At 39.7% G+C, this 16,478-nt stretch overlaps 1 protein-coding gene across 50 annotated transcripts in view; it reads right to left on the reverse strand.

Annotated features, from left to right (window-relative positions):
* The window catches only part of DTNA (dystrobrevin alpha), a 182,452-nt gene that overhangs the window by 25,534 nt on the left and 140,440 nt on the right, over positions 1-16,478 (reverse strand). For 17 of the 50 annotated variants that reach the window (XM_083449905.1, XM_083449933.1, XM_083449898.1 and 14 more), the window contains 5 exons: positions 15,865-15,945; positions 13,093-13,182; positions 7,712-7,789; positions 6,384-6,476; positions 624-711 (listed from right to left, as the gene is read on the reverse strand). In XM_083449905.1, coding sequence (XP_083306031.1) covers positions 624-711; positions 6,384-6,476; positions 7,712-7,789; positions 13,093-13,182; positions 15,865-15,945 — 430 coding nt within the window. The remainder of the gene's footprint in view (positions 1-623; positions 712-6,383; positions 6,477-7,711; positions 7,790-13,092; positions 13,183-15,864; positions 15,946-16,478) is intronic. The other 33 variants (XM_083449925.1, XM_083449907.1, XM_083449903.1 and 30 more) reach the window with 5 other exon arrangements.

Consider the following 16,478-nt stretch of genomic DNA (forward strand, 5'->3'; position numbering starts at 1 on the left):
TTGGTGCTGACCTTTAAAGCCCTAAGCAGCCTTGGTTCTGTATACCTGAAGGAGTGTCTCCACCTCCATTGTTCAACCTGGACACTGAGGTCCAGCGCTGAAGGCCTTCTGGCGGTTCCCTCACTGCAAGAAGTGAAGTTACAGTGATCCAGGCAGGGGGCCTTCTCGGTAGTGCCCCCCCCCCAGGAACGCCCTCCCATCAGATGTCAAAGAAATAAACAACTATCTGACGTTTAGAAGACATCTGAAGACAGCCCTGTTTAGGGAAGTTTTTAATGACTGATGTTTTAATGTATTTTTAATCTTTTGTTGGAAGCGCCCAGAGTGGCTGGGGAAACCCAGCCAGATGGGTGGGGTATACGGGGGTATAGCTCAGTGGTAGAGCATTTGACTGCTGATGGGTGGGGTATAAGAAATAAATTATTATTATTATTATTATTATTATTATTATTGATTGCAGTGACTTCTAGACTTGTGCCAATCAATCTTTCAGCATGGCTAGAGATAGTTCCTCCTATGTAAACAAGTCTATCTAAGGGGATAGTGGTAGCTTTCCTCAACCCCTTTTTTTTCAGCAAGTTCAAACAAAACCAAACCACCTCCTCCTAATGAAAGCCACTTACTGATGAAGTAGTCTCGGCTGCCAGTCTTGCTGCATACCTTGCGATCAGTCTGTGCTCTTCATCTAGACGGTTTGGGCTGTCGAGCAAACTGTTGTGAGGGAAGGGCAAGGAAAAGCGGGAGACACATTAATATATAGGTCAAGAGGAAAATATTCCGTAACCTATATAAAAAAAAGTTACATAATAGAGGTCAATAAGACTATGAATTGTGTGGAGAATGTGGACAGAGGAAAATTACTCTCTCTTGAAACTCTAGCACTCAAGATCACTTCGTGAAATTCCCTGGCAGTTGAATCAGGCCAGGCAAAATGAAGTATTTAATATATTGCACAATTAGCTTATGGAATTCATGGCTAAAAGATGCTGTGATACGTGCTGACAGAGGCAGCTTTGAAAGGGGATTTGACAAAGTTCATGGAGGAGAAGTCTATCAGTGGCTATAAACCATTCCAGCTAAATGCATTTCCCAAGTTCAGGGATAGTATACCTCTAAACACCATGGGGAATACTAGAGGAGGGCAAACAGTTGTTTTCCTGGCCAGTTTCCAAAAGTATCTGGCTGGCTACACTAAGGAAATGGATGTTGGACCTGATCTGGCAGGGCTTTTCTTATGTTTCCAGCATGGCCTCTTTGCCATTTTGAATTTTTAAAAACTTATTTTCCTCCTTCAGGAAAGCTTATCTTTGAAGGTAAAATATTTTTCTTTTGAAGATGAAGTATCTTTAATATCTTCTTTCATGTTTGATGTTACGTGAACATGTTATAACTATCTCCCAAAGGGAGCTAAAGGCACATTTGCTTATTCTTTTAGGCTACTGTGATTCTAATATATTACTGTAACATTGAACACTGAAGAAAACATTAAATATATTGATTCCTAACAATGAGTGGTAACTTTACAGTACAATTCTATGCACATCTATTCAGAAGTAAGTCCCATTAAGTTCAATGGGACTTACCCCTAGGTAAGTGTAACCTTAGTTACAACCCCAATATTTTAACCTTAGTTTATTAGATTTTAAGATTCCTCACACTGTCTTTACGGTAATGAAAGAGTACCTATAATTATATTTTGGTGATACATAAATTAAGAGATGAATTGTCAATAAATGGATTAAATTTAAATTAAACTGGTTGACAGTCCTCTTTTTATTATAACTTATTAATGGTTATTGACTGCTCAGAAGTCAGTCCTACTGAGCTCAGCGATGCTTACGCCCCGGTAAATGGGTATAGGATTACAGCCCAAGACTCCATTTTTATGCTCTGTTCCATAGGGGAAAGCCCCACTGAGCACTGTGGGACTGACTTCCTGCTAAACAGAATTGTGTTGCATAGCTTTCAGTTGAATTAGCAGTGCAAAATCATGAATGTTTAGTCAGAGGCAAGTCCCACTCTAATGTGACTGACTCCCTGGTGTGTTTAGAACTGCAGCCTAAACTACTGATTAAATGAAGTAAAGCAAGCTGGTTTTAATGTCAATAACAATTCTTTAACCAGGACTACTCCAATTAAAAATTAATACAGTTATGAGGCATACGGGCATGTATTTGTATGAGATTTTCCTTCATATGAAACTTTTTGATGTATTTAAATGCTTCAGCTTTGTTGATAATGCAAGAGTTCTCTTTGCATCTGGGATGAGGCAAAGTTCTGCAAATTTTATCTTCTACATTACAACACACTGTTTTCTAAATGCAAGGTAAGAGACCACTGGGAATTCTGTGTATGGTTTAGATTGTCTTGCTACAGACTCTCTCTCTCCCTCCCCCACCCCCAAGAGAATGGATTCATCCTTCAGTAAAAACCATCTGCTTAAATGGTGTATGTATAAAAACTGAAACTGAACAAAAAATGTGAAAGAAACAACACTTGAGGAAGAGTGAAGATAAGTGTTTCATTCAGGACAACTTATTAGAAGCAAAATTTTCAGTCATATAGTTTTTAATTAAGCACCGGAATATACGATAAGTTTAAAAAAATCAATAGATTGTGTTCAAGAAAATAAGCATGGCAAGGCATAGTAGATGAAGGGCCCACAAGGACACTGTTGAAGATGCAACCCATGTCTGTGTCCTTTATACGTACAGACACACTGTGACCACAGTGGCCTGGTTCACACACACACTGCTAAGCAAAATCATGGAACAGCACACACAAGCAAACATGGGGTTTCTGGGAAGAAGACAGTGGCCGTGTTGTTCCTCCTCCTCTGGTTCTACTGCTGTTGCGCTGCTATAAAATAAGCCATGGCTTGGCCTAGCAGTACATCCAGACTTAGGCTTGTGACAAATCAAGAGCAGTAAGCCATGGAACAAACCTTGGGGAGATCAAGCCTAAGTTTGAATGTAACACTAAGCCAAATCAAGGCTTAGCTCACAGCAGTGGAGCAGAACTGGAGGAAGAGTGATGTGGTTGTGATCTTCTTTCTAGGAACCCACATATTTGCTTGTTCCCAATAAGCCATGGTTTGAATTGTGCGAACTGGGCCACTGTAACAATAACAGAAGGGGGGAGGAGGTGCAACATTGTCCCCAAGAAAAGTATTCTACTTTTTCCCATTAAGAGTAGATAGCAGTTAGTCACAAATAAGGAAGAAAGGCTGAAACTCCACCACAGTTACCACAGAGTCTGGTGGTGTAGGCAGGATCCTTCCTTTCAAATATTCCATGCATGTCTAATAGTGCCTATTGAATTGTGGGAGAAAGTAAAGCAAAACTGCTTCCAAATATGCTGTGAAAGGCCAGGGGTATCCCAAATAATTCTCGTAGTGAAAAAGTCATTAGATAGGATGGAAAACCAGAACAATCCTATTTATCCTCTCCTCTAGGCAAGTCAAGAGGTGACAATTCCATCACTTGTTTGCTGTCATGACAACAGAACATATGAACATACACTTGGACACTGTGGTTGCAAGTTTGTGGGAGAAAGTAATTCTAGGTATTATTTTGATATATACCTGTATAATATTAAGTGGGAAAGGGCAAGGCAACACCACTAGCTATTTCTCAGTTGATAGATTTTCTGAGACTACTAGAGTGTGCTAATTCACCCGAAGTCAACTCAGATGGCTCAAACAAATTAGTCATATCACACTTGCCTGGGAAAGGAAACAAAGACACCCACACTCCAGTAAACACAAGCCACTCTGATTTGAAGGAAAATTACTCCCCGTGCCCACATGCCAAAAATAAATGCAAGTTAAAAGTACATTTCATTTTTGAAATTTGCATGAGAAAAATGTTTATGGAACCAACACGCCTCAATCTTGGCTATTCAAATATCTTGATTGATTGAAGTCATTTATGTCCCTCATGTCAGTGTAGCCTTTTGGGGACATTACTCCTATTTAACTGCAAGTATCCTTGGAGTTGTCAACTTTTCAACTGGCTGCTGTAAATACGTCTCTTAGCAGAAGGTTGATGCACCAAGATTAGCAAGTGATATTATTTCCATGCCATGAATGTTTCAGAAATTCTGTGCATTAAACATACAACAGCAGGCTAGGGCAGCTAGCAATCCTTTCAATATCACTGATGCCTCCCAGACCATTTGGATGAGGCTGTACAGTATGTAGAGTTCAGAACTAATGTTATGTTAGCATCTGTGAAGATATGCTGTTTTGCTTTATTTGAGGATTTCTTTTGGTTTTTTAGTGCTAGTATTTCATTAGGATGATAATGGCTTTTGGAAATGGATCACATGCACTGTGGCAGTATCAGGCATTGCTGCTACATGTGATCATTTGCTACCACACTGAATAGCAATCAGACCTCTATTGGATAAAGCTGTGGCTTGCATTCAAATGGCAATAGAAGATTCCCAATTGTCTCTACTCTGCATGCTCCATTACTTCTTATAAAAAGTTGCCCTAAACCTTTGTCTGAGTTTGTCTCTTTGCAATTTGAACTAAATTGCTTCTGGTCCTAGTAACAGTGGACATAGTGAACAGTGGTTTTGCTTCCTTAGACTGCAAGCGGCAGACCTTTATTAGTTAGAGCTGGGAATTTTGTGGCCTGCTGTACAAAAACTTTATGGCCACTTACCAATTAAATGCATAACCACAGACAATAGCAGACGGACAGTATCAGGACTGATGCCAGTCTATAAAAATTATATAATGCTCAGGAATAACATATTGCCTGAGCTCTTAAATATTCAGAACTATGCACTTCTCCACTCCCTACCACAAAGCATTATGTAATACATGGTTAAGTCTGTTAGCTAATTTTGCCTGTTAATATAATGGGAATGACTGGTGCTCTTTTCAATCAAGTACGTTAATACTGAAATCTTTGAATGTCAATAATCATGTTTTGCACTACACATTGCTTCAGTTTGAACTATAAAGGATTTCATTATTTCTTTACCCATCCAAACCTTCAAAAGCATTCAATTTAAGGGTTTATCATGGCACACAGTTTCTTCTCCGCACTGAGCATGTGGACTCAAACTACATCAGCTCCATCTAGCAAGTGTATACAAAAAGGAATGGGCCTCAATTTGACTGATATCAAAAACAATTGGCAAGTAAATGGCTATAGCTAGCAAGAAGCATAGACAGAGCAGGATGGCTTATTATACCAGAACACTCTGTTCAGAAAATGCCCATCAGTTATCTAACCATGTAAAAGGATATATTCACGTCACAACACAGGGAGCTTTCCAGTCTTACATCGAAAAAGGCGTCCTTTTAAATGTCTGCTGAGGAAAATGTGTTTTACAGAATCCAAAACCAAGTTTAAGTCATGATCCCATACCTTAAATACTTCATGAGTGTGATGCCCAGCATTCATTATTCTGTAGACACTATAGGGTGGACCACCACATGCTTTCAACCAACCTTTTAGCAACTGCTTTTGAGATCAGTCTAAGGTACAGCTCTACAGTGGCAACAGAGCAGGCAAATAAAAAGTCCTCTTATTCAACCACTGTATTTCTTCACTTGAAAAAATATTCCAAAGAATACTTGAATCTGTGCATTCTGTCGTACACACTCTAGCATGGACTAACTGATAGGGTGTTGGACCTGAGGGATTTGAGATGAAATTTCTGCTTAGCCGTGAACCCCTTGGATGCTTGGATAAGTAACTGTCTTTATCTGAAACGACTGTTTTAGGTATAAACAGCATAAAACCAGGAAAGCAATATGCACATTAAAAGCGCAAAAGAAACAATTATTAGTAACAACCACTGCCAACAGTACATTCTGAAAAAACACCTAATTATGCTGATTACTGTATTTGGATTTAATGCTGCTTATTCATCAAGGCATTCAGATGTCACTTCCATATAAGAAAGTTGTAGATCAATATGTAATGATGAACATACACTTTATGTGAATTGAAGGGTGATGGTCATGTGTGTCTTTTCAGTGAAATCATGTGTTTTTGACAACTGGATGTGAGAATTTTCATACAGATTTCACACAAAAAGAAACTTAAGAATATTCCTTACATATGCAGCAATCTGTGGTGGCTCATGTAGATTGTCACCCAGTTGGTCAGTTAGTAGGATAAATGGGTCAGAGTATGTATAATATTGATAAGCACACTAATGATTGCCTTTTAGAGACTAACACAAATCAATGTGCATGGTAGTGATTCTACTGTTTGTAATATTTAACAGTGCTGAAATCCAATGGAACGAGGACCAGGCCAGTCAGTTTAGTTTCTGCGCAGTCCTTTGAGGAGTTGCATTCTGTAATGGCCTGGATTTGTCTCTAAAGTTCCCCACCAAGGTGCCCAGCCTGCACTAACCGTGAGGGGTTGTTCTGGAGCATGTTGACATACAACCCAATGAGAACATGTTCATCAGCCAGCCTGTCTGCAACATCGAGGCTATACTGTAACCTGAAACAGGGTTGGGGGGAAAAGGGTATAGTCCGGACAGACAAAGAGAAATAAACAGAGAAAGCAGGAGCAAGTAAGAGTGTGAAATGAGAATTTGTAAATGAGCAGTCAAATGTATTTTTTCTCTCTTCATAAAACAAGTGTTGAAATGGTTATCAATTCCATCCAATCAAGGTAGAACTTAGAGATATTAAGAAAGTGGGCCTGCAAGACAAGAATATCAGCACCTACAAAAGCTAAAGCAGCAGAGATGCTCAAGGACCATGCAGGATCTGGCCTTGGATTAGTGCTACAATGAAGCATAATTTAGAATATAAGAAATTGCTAACCTTTAGCTCAAGTACTAAGCACACTTATTTTAAAGGGGAATTCAACTGACATCAGTCAGGCGAGCCAATCTACACATGCAAATAGAAACAAGCCAACAACCATGTGACACAGTTCTTAGAATGAACCATTTCAAATTATATGTAGAAGATTACATGTCAGACTGCTTGCCCATGCGAAATGTTTTTTTGGACCTAGCAAACTAGTGGTTAGGTTAGAACACTCTCACACAAAGTGCAAGGTTTTTGTGGCTGGGTATGTTTTGATGCGAGGGGGTCAAACAAACATGTGATTTCCGCCAGAGGCATAGCTTGGAGGGGGGCGCACTGGGCACTACACTGTGGGGGCGGCACTTACAGCGCAAGCCACATGTCTCTCCTGGGAGTGATGTGGTGGCTCAGGTGCCTGCAGGCTCCAAGCTGCCTGAAACAGCAACATGGGGCTTGCATCTGCCCTACAGCTGAGGGGGAGGTGGCCTCCATGAAAGCTCTGCTCGCCCCGCCCTGTGGGCAGCTTGTGGCACCCCAGGTACCCAAGCAGCTACTACACCCCTGATTTCCCCAATACAGAATGAAATGCTACAGTCTTAGGAACCGTGCACTCCATTATCGGTCGATCTGTATAGATTGGCTCTTAGGACTGAAGTGCAAAAATTAACTAAGCATACACAAATCTACATCAAAATGTAGAATTACTTGTATTTTAAGATGTCATAGCAAGACCTCAAGTGTGTTACTATATTTCATATGCCTCTGTTTATTTGTGCTTGATCCAGCTGGCAGATAAATTATGAGGAAATTAAAATTCTCCCGTTGATACGTTTTGTGGAATGCACAGTATAGTCAGGGGAGAAGGCATTTGCTTTAGTTGTGTTAGTGCAAGCTACTGATGCACTTTTTAAAACTTACCCTTTGCCTTTCAAAAAAGCTGGAGCAGCCCTAGCCAGCAATTTGTTCTGCTCTACTTCATTATTCTTGTAAGGAGAGCTAGTTAATGAGACAGGACAACTAAGACAGTAAACCATGAAGGCTGAAATCCACTGAACTCTACAACATAGGTAAGTGATTTAAATAAAAGATAATGCTAAAATTGCTCTAAAAGTCTAAAACGTACAAAACAGAATGGTGATTTTCTACAAGTCTACTTCTTTGATTTATAAACATTTTAGAGGAAGCTGATACATCATAAGCTTCAGCCAAAATGGTTTCTAAAACCCTATTTAAATTGCAATGCTACACATATCCACTTGAAAATAAGATCCACCAAGCTCATTGGAGCTTAGGAAGGTACATTTAGGTTTGCAGCCTTAACTTGTTAAGCTGCAAGCCACGTACTGTGTGGAGTGAGACTTAATGCTGCCAACTCTTTAGAAAGCATTTTCTAGGGTAGCATTTCAGCTAGGCGGGGTGGGGATGAAGTTAAGACACAGTTCTCTTTGCCATTATAGAAGGATATTCTCCCCGTTATGGATGATCTCCAAGAAAATGTTCACATTGAACAAATATTTTTAAAATGATCTCTGATTTAAACATAGGAAAGTATTACGATCTTATATAGTGCTCTACCATGCTTACTTGTTACTATATTCTTTTACGTTTGCATTTTTATGTTTAAATATATACAGAACCACAACAACATTTCTTGATGCCATTCTGAAACACGGCATAAATACTTTCTTTTCTGCTCCAGGTTTTCCATTCCGATTTATCCATTCCATAGCAATCTTTTCATTCCAGCTATTATAAATAAAATGCATATTATAGCCAAAGGGCTGTATGCCATGTAGAGGAATGGATTTCTCCATTTACAACATCGTATAAGAGGCGATTAAAGTAGTTGTGGTATAGTGGAGGAGAATCCTTTACTTACTAAAGTATGGGGAGTGAAGTCTGTTTGGGTTCCATTGAAATTGATGGCTTAGAAGTGAATATTTTAGCACACTAATTTGGAAGCAGTTTCCCATGAAATCAGTGATCTCTGCTTCACATAGTGGGAATTATATGAAAAACTATGGTGTTCCGTTGTTCAACTGGAACTCCATGAGTGCAAGGGAATATGCTATTCTTTTTAATACTGGGAATGTTCTATGTAAAGGAGAATAGTTCCACGCACACAATGTAAGTCTTCAAATTTCATATGCACATTGGGGGGCCCGTATCTGTATCTAGGCCACAGGATCCTGGTGAACACGTCAGGTTACAAATGATACAGCGTCTGTTCCTGGTTATGTTCACCACTCAGTCCCACTCCAGAAAAGTTATCTATCTGTGGGCTTTCCTTCATGCTTCTAGAATCTGAAACAGATTCCAGTCTCCAGTTCTACTTATCTTGTGGGTGACACAGGCTTTTGCAGCATGGTTGGCCTTACCATGCATGCACAGATCTCTGTGTCAATGTGATGCATTCATACCATTGTAATATGCAGGTGGTGGAATCCCCCAAGCAAGCAAAAAACTCCCCAACATGGTGATTATCTACAGCTGTGTACAAATAGCCTATCAATTTTACACTCTCTGTAATGCACTGGAGCTAGTATATTTTTCTGGTGCATTGTATGGTGGGGGCAAGGGCAAGGGAAGCAGGGAGACAGCAACCACCAGACACAAAAAAGTGCCAAGAATATTTAGGTAAAATTCTCCTGACCTGTTATGCTTTTTCTAGTTAGGTGAGAAAAAGAAATGTCCCAGAAATCATCTCAGAAAAATATGTTCTGAGAGATTTCATCTCAGCTCTAGCTGTATCCTGTAACTTGTATGTTGACATTCGTTTTTCATCAACTAACTGAATAAAAGTGCAAAGAGAGGCAGTATTTAAGTAACATACCAAATCAAAATGATGCCATATTCCTATGAAGGTGAGAAAAATCACCACCTGTTCTAGACTTCTCAGACTGCCAGTGATCTTGCTTCCTTACAAATATTTGTGCTAGCACTGTATCAGTGAAATCTTTTCTCAGTCACAAACATGCCCTGAAAAAGTTTTTTTTTTAAAGCATACTTTGATATTAATAGAAGGCAGTAACTAAGCTATGGAAGAGAAATCGTGTTTCAACCTAGTTAAACAAGGCATAATTCCAACATTAACACAATAAGGGACATACTAAGGCTCCCTATCCAAGGCCCAGAAGACGCTATTATCACTCTCTCTTTTAATAATAAGGCCTGGGAGCTAGCCTAGCATTGCATTAGCTGATATGTTCACAGATATGGACCATACAAATGCTACCTCAAAAATGATATTGTACAGGTGGAAAAGGTACAGAAAAGGGCAAATGATCACAGGACTGGAAAGAGGAAAGTTTACAACACCTGAGATTTTTTTAGTCTAGAAACAGAGTGGGCATTATAGAGGAGTATATAAGCATTCAAAGTATGGATAGAGAGATTTATTTCCCCCTCTCTTATTGTTCTAGAACCCATGCAATCCAGTAAAGGTGAATTGGAAGATTCAGTACAGACAAATACAGTTCAGATATGGAATTCAATCCCACAAAATGGTAGCAATGACCAGAGGATAAGACTAGCCACGATACAAGTCTCCTCAGTTATGTGACATAGGCAACTCCTGCTCAGGAAAAAAAACATGTTTAAAGACTCATTGGGCTCATGGGGTTAGTTTCACAATTAGATCATGTCCATAATATATTGTCAGGGAACTGCCATCAGTGCCGGAGGGCGAGAGCAAAATCCAGAGGGATTCCAGAGAGCGTCCCGGGATTGGGAGAGGCAGCCCATCTTCTGGGGAAGAGAATCAGCGTAGCACCAGTGGAGAAGGGGGGCAGATGGGGGAAGCGGCGGGGTGGTCCCATGACTCCTTGCTGGGGACCAGCGGGGAGAGTAGGGGTCCTCCGCTGCCTACGCCCTCCTTGTGCAGAAGGCTATCGCGCAGAGAGAGTAGGAGAAGACTGGGCGTCAAAGAGCTTCTTTGCTGTAAGAAGTTTAAGAAACGCCCACTGACGGATTCTGCCAGCGATTGAGACAGCCATGGGTGAGTGGCTGCCTGGACAGAAAAGGTTCACTCAGGCAACCCAGCCAGGTGTTTGCACTGGCTTACGCACGAGCAACCCCTAGAACCACTACATATATTAATGGAAGTGTAGAATGATATTCCATTGTTTTGAAGACTGACAATTTATTGTGTGCACACACATGTACTTCTTCCTATCTTAACTTACATTTTATATCAGTTTTACGTAACAGTTTGGTTTTATTTGTTCAGTTATAAAAATGGCATGAGTACGCTTTTAGCTAACAGAAAGAGTGTGCCATCTACCATTTTCTGAAATGAGTCTAACATGCACAGTTAACAGGATCATTTATGGTTCTTGTCCAAGCTTGTTGTTTCTAAACATTTTGGCCAGTAACCTCTTAGTTGCTTTTACCAAGAGAGAAAATATTATGCTTTAAAATAATAATAATAATCCTGTTCCAGAAAAAGCACCCAGGGGTTTAACAAAGTAACTTTGAGTCTAACACCCAGTGTTCAAAATAGGGGTGTTTGTACATGGCATGCAGAAACCATCATTAAAATTTCACATCTCTGCATAGATGCTACAAAGCTACTTTCTGAGCATTTGCATTATTATATAATTTTTCCACTTCTAACCTAAGAGCACAGAATTGACACTAAAATTTCCATTCACAATTGTGCCCGTTCACATATAAACAAAACAGTGCATCAAACATTTAAAATTCACATTTATATTCATATTCTGAGCCCTTGGCCCAATTTAAAGTGAGTTTACAGCTCAGTATCTATGTCACAGTAATTCACAAGGGATAAAATTTGCTCTTGACATCACTTGTAAAAATGTCCTCTGTGGACTAACTGGCTTTAATTAAGTATGTGAAAAATCAAGATAGGTATGGTTCATGCATGCAGTTTTTATGCTTATTCCTGGACTTCTAAAATTGCATATATGTGACTAAGAACATAAACTTAGCCCTGTTGGAGGAAACCAACAGGTCCATCTAGTCAACATGTTTTAACCAATCAGGCCAATCAGGTGCTTCTGGGAAGCCCACAAGTAGGGGATTAAGAACAGGCAGTTTCACCATACAAAAAGAGGCAACACCAGAATACTTATGTGGAAGTTATTTGAGCACCATGTTATTTGAGCATCACTGATGAATGGATGAATCAGTGCTAACACTAGAATTCCATGGGAAAAGTATTTATGGGAAGTAAAGTGAAAGAGCAACATAGACTATTAGATTTCATTACACTGGATAGTAAATTATTGTCAAAGAGTACAGCTCCTCTAAAATATAATGTCTACGGTGAACAAAGAGCAAGAGATATGTGGTGTACAGTGAACTCAAGTGATATTAAAAGCATTGATTTTATACAGGCATTTCACACTTACTGCGAGACTTTCTTCACTACTATAACATAAAAGATTCAGATGCTGCTATTTTACTATATTGTTTTGTTACCTTCTTAGTAAGTCAGGGTCACAAACAACAGAATGTATGTAATAACATTCAAGAAACATCCAGGACTGCTCAGATAAAAAGCATGTTTTATAGATTTCCAAGTTTCATGTTAAAATAAGATTTTTGCACAACTAACCATCTACTTAAATGTTGACAGTATATTTCATTGTCAGTGGCAAGCTGCAGTTTGTGTGATATATTTCAGCAGGGAAACAGCACCAGATGAAAAGGTTAAATCCTATCCCCATGCTGTCAATCTGGATCAGAGCCACTGCAGTTGCTTTTTTAAAGAAAAATGTATGGGGAATCCCAAGCACAGGACTCGAACACACCATTAAAACAACTTCTATTTTAACCCTCTGTAGTCCTTAGTGGGTCCACCGGCTATTTGGGACACTGAGAGGCATCACTTACAGCTGTGCTGATTGTACATAATTTAACATTGCCCACTCTGTAACTGGTTTGCCAAGCCAACCTCAACTATATGCGGGAAGCTGCATCCCTGTGTGAATTGGTGTGCCTTTGTGAGGATTATGTAGCTTCTTTTTGAGCTGCGTTTTGGAGGAAAGGCACTAAAATTAAACTAGACAGGTCAGCAGGCCTAAGGGTTAAACTGTGGCAAGTGCATGTTATTCATTTAAATACTTGCCCTGTGCAAAATGCAAGATAAAAGGACGGTTCAAGCTCAGCATGAGATCCATTTGAAGTCTCATTAAAACCACAGTATTCCTTTTGTCTAAAAAACAACCCCCGTTAGTACTTCTGAAGTATGACTAATATATTAATGTACTGATTTTAATGTACTAGCTACAGAACTACATCAGTTAGTAGTTTAGTGCTCTTCTTATACTGACCGTAAATTGTTGTGAAGCTGATTTACATACAGCTTTATAAGAGAGTGCTCATCAGCCACAGGACTGGCTACATTTATACCCTCATGTAACCTGAATGATTCAAACAATGAAATCTCATTAACAGTCTGTGCAAACAGAAATACATGGGGATACGTTTGGTGGGGAAAGCATTTAGTTTACAGCCATAGTGGATAGGATACTGACATAAATGAATGAATGAATGAATGAATGAATGTTTCAAATTAATAAGGACTGGAAGCAAAACACACACACACACACAAAACACCCCACCACGATTGGATCAGACTGCACATTAATTCACCGAGAGGTCATTCGGAGAGGGAAACATAAGGTTCAAAGAAAATGTAGACAAGTGACCTCTCGGATCCATCACAGAATAGGACAACAGTTGACATGGATAACAAAACTTGGCTGGCAATAAAGGGGATTGAACCTCAATATTCAGGTAATAAGCCTCCTTGCACCTAGGAAGTTGTTATTTCATCCATGCCCAATTCATAGTACCTGAACATGGAGTACAACCAACCTTTGCATACAAACATCGAGAAACAGCTTACCAGGTGAGGCAAAGCTGCTATGCTGGATTCCTGGCCAAGTGGGTTGCTGTTGCTTATTCAGATGGAGAGTGGTGAGTGGGAGGGAGGTTGGCACAGGGCAAACACTCAGGCAGAGCCAATCGAGTGCTCCTGCCAGTGCATTGGGCCAACCTCCCTGTCACTGTTCCTTTTCCGGGAAGCAATAGTGGCCAACCTACTGGGAAGCTAGCATAGAGGTTCAATCCTGCCCAGCAAGCCATTTCAGCAAACATCTTGGAATCTCCCTTACTTTACTTAAATACACAAAGGGTGGCAAACATATTGCCCTGCTATCAGGGAGACAAGCCACCATACCGATCCATTAAAAAGCAACTGTGCCAAAATGAATTATTGTGAAAATAAGACATATTTAGGGGACGTGCCGAGGGCATTACATTATCAAAGTCTGCCCCTGAGGTGGGGCAGAGCAATGCTCTGTAAGACATGGAGACATCTAACCTGCCGTTTAATAAATGCAGAGTGGATACAACAGGAGCAGAAGGTCTGAAGGAGGGAAAGTGAGGAGAGATGGTTAGAGAAATTGAGACACAGCCAGAAAGGAGTATAAGTGAAGCAGTGCAGAGAAAGAAAAAAACACTGGTAAGAGGGAAAGAGGGGGAGGCTAGAGGCAAAGAAGTGGATGCAATTAAAGGCAGTAGGAGGATAGTGAGAGATTCAAAAGTTAGAATAGAGACTGAGAAATGCAGCAAGAGCAGCAAAGAGGGAGCAAAGAGTGAAAAAGACAGTGAAGTGGAAGGGACTGAGCAAGCCCTGCTCCAAAAGAGCAATTGACAGGTTGGAGGGGCAATAAAAGGAATTGTGAAGGGTGACTTACACCATCTTAGTGGCAAGCTATCAAGGAACATAAAATAAGTGGGCGTTTGCCAGGATTCAGGTTACATAGAATCCTTAAATCATTGTGTGGTTTTTTTCATATCAGAACAACTTGGCAGCAGGTCCTCATCTGTTCCTTGGTATTTATGTGCCTACAGTCTGCTTCAAATGATACTTTCAGATGTATCCTGTGGAAGCTTCAATCCTCTGGATTAAACTGATTATGGATTGCATCCCAACCCGTTCCATACTGTGGCCATGCTTCTCAAACCAGTCCTACTGCTAATCTCTATGGTCGCAGTTGACTTGGATTGATTAGAGATGAACGGATCATTCTCTCTCTGGTCCATGTAATTTTTGCATGGGTTCACCTGTAGATGCATTGCAGCCCATTTCCACATTAATCTGTGATTTTTTAAAGAAATCTGCATGCATGCACATAAAAATCACATTTAAATATGTATTTTAAAATGTATTTCCTCTTAAAATATGCATTTTAAAACATACTTGATTGTTTGTTTGTCAAGACCTGCTAAATGCAATGGGTAGCTATATTTTCATCTGCACATTAGTCTAGGAAGTTTGGATCAGACCAGTTAATATCTGAATTTGCAAAGACTGAGTTCCCCAAACAGCCCTAATTCTACATCACTAGAACAAAAAAATAAAAAAAGCAAAATGAGCAACTCTATGGATCAAACTCAATGCTTCAATTTCAGCAAACAATGCTATGTTGGAGAACGAAGAGCAAGCTCAATGACTCATCTTTCCTCATCTTGTATACTCATCTTCAGAGGTAACTTCTTGGTTTGTTATAGCACAGTTTCCCTGTGATTTCCAAGCCAGGAGACTGATTTAAGTGTTCCCTACAAACCAGGATTGCAAACTAGGATCCAACTATGGTTTACAATCCTGGTTTGTATAGAATACTTAAATCGCTGTTTCTTAGTTTGTTAGTCACAGAAAACTGGCTTAATAACCAAGGGAGGATTGTGAGAGGAGGAGGAAGGAGAAAAAAAGGAGTTATTGAGGTTGTTGCTCATTCTGCCTCCAACAAATCAGTGATTTGGAGTGGAGATGTTATGTCCCTGTATTCACGTGCATCTCTGAACCCAGGGCATGGTTTGAAAGCATAGGATATAGCGAACCTGAGCAGATTTGGAAGAAAAGTGGAGATATTAATGTAACAAATAAGTTTAATTTCTCAGTTTAAAACAATGAAGATATTGAGCATTCTATGCCTGTTTTCCATTATTGCTTTCATGAAGCTTGAGAAGAAGTTATACAATAAAACAGGTATTTGAGAACTGTTATTTGAAAACATATCAGGAAGAAGACTCACCTTCTGTTTGTGAAAGGGCTTCCTGAGGGAACAGAGTGGGAGAACAATGTGTCATTCATGCTGGTGACTGGTCTGGGAGGCCTTGACAAAAAAAACCAGTGAAGAAGTATATTGTTTATCACGAGCATCAAATACAGAAGCTCAACACCCACAAATACATTTAGTCAATAAGAAGCTGGAATATTCTATTTTTGTACTCTAAATCTATATTTTAAAAAACAAAGGCTACAATCCTGAACACACTGGGAGTGATCCCCATTGAACTGGGACTTACTCCTGAGTAAACACTTGCACTTAACTTTTACATGGAGTAACAGATCTGAGTGTTAGAAAAACATTTTTTTTTTTAGATTCTGAAGTATTCTGTGTGCAATTTGCTTGCTCTTCATCCTGCTTCAGTAAAGTCATTGACTGTGTTGTATTTTTTCGAAGCTAATGGAAGCAGTTCATAAAGGAGAATTGATGTAGAATTGTTTCAACAGCCTTCAAACTGTACAGTTTGACTTCTTGTTGGTTTAACATTCTAAGATTTTTCCCCCGAAGAAGAAGCACACAGTCCCTTTTTTGAGAACCCTCTCTGACTCAAATGTCTCAATTTCTATTTCTAATAACAA

This window comes from Podarcis tiliguerta, assembly GCF_965153285.1.
Source record: "Podarcis tiliguerta genome assembly, chromosome: 7".
In the NCBI taxonomy this organism is placed as follows: domain Eukaryota; kingdom Metazoa; phylum Chordata; class Lepidosauria; order Squamata; family Lacertidae; genus Podarcis; species Podarcis tiliguerta.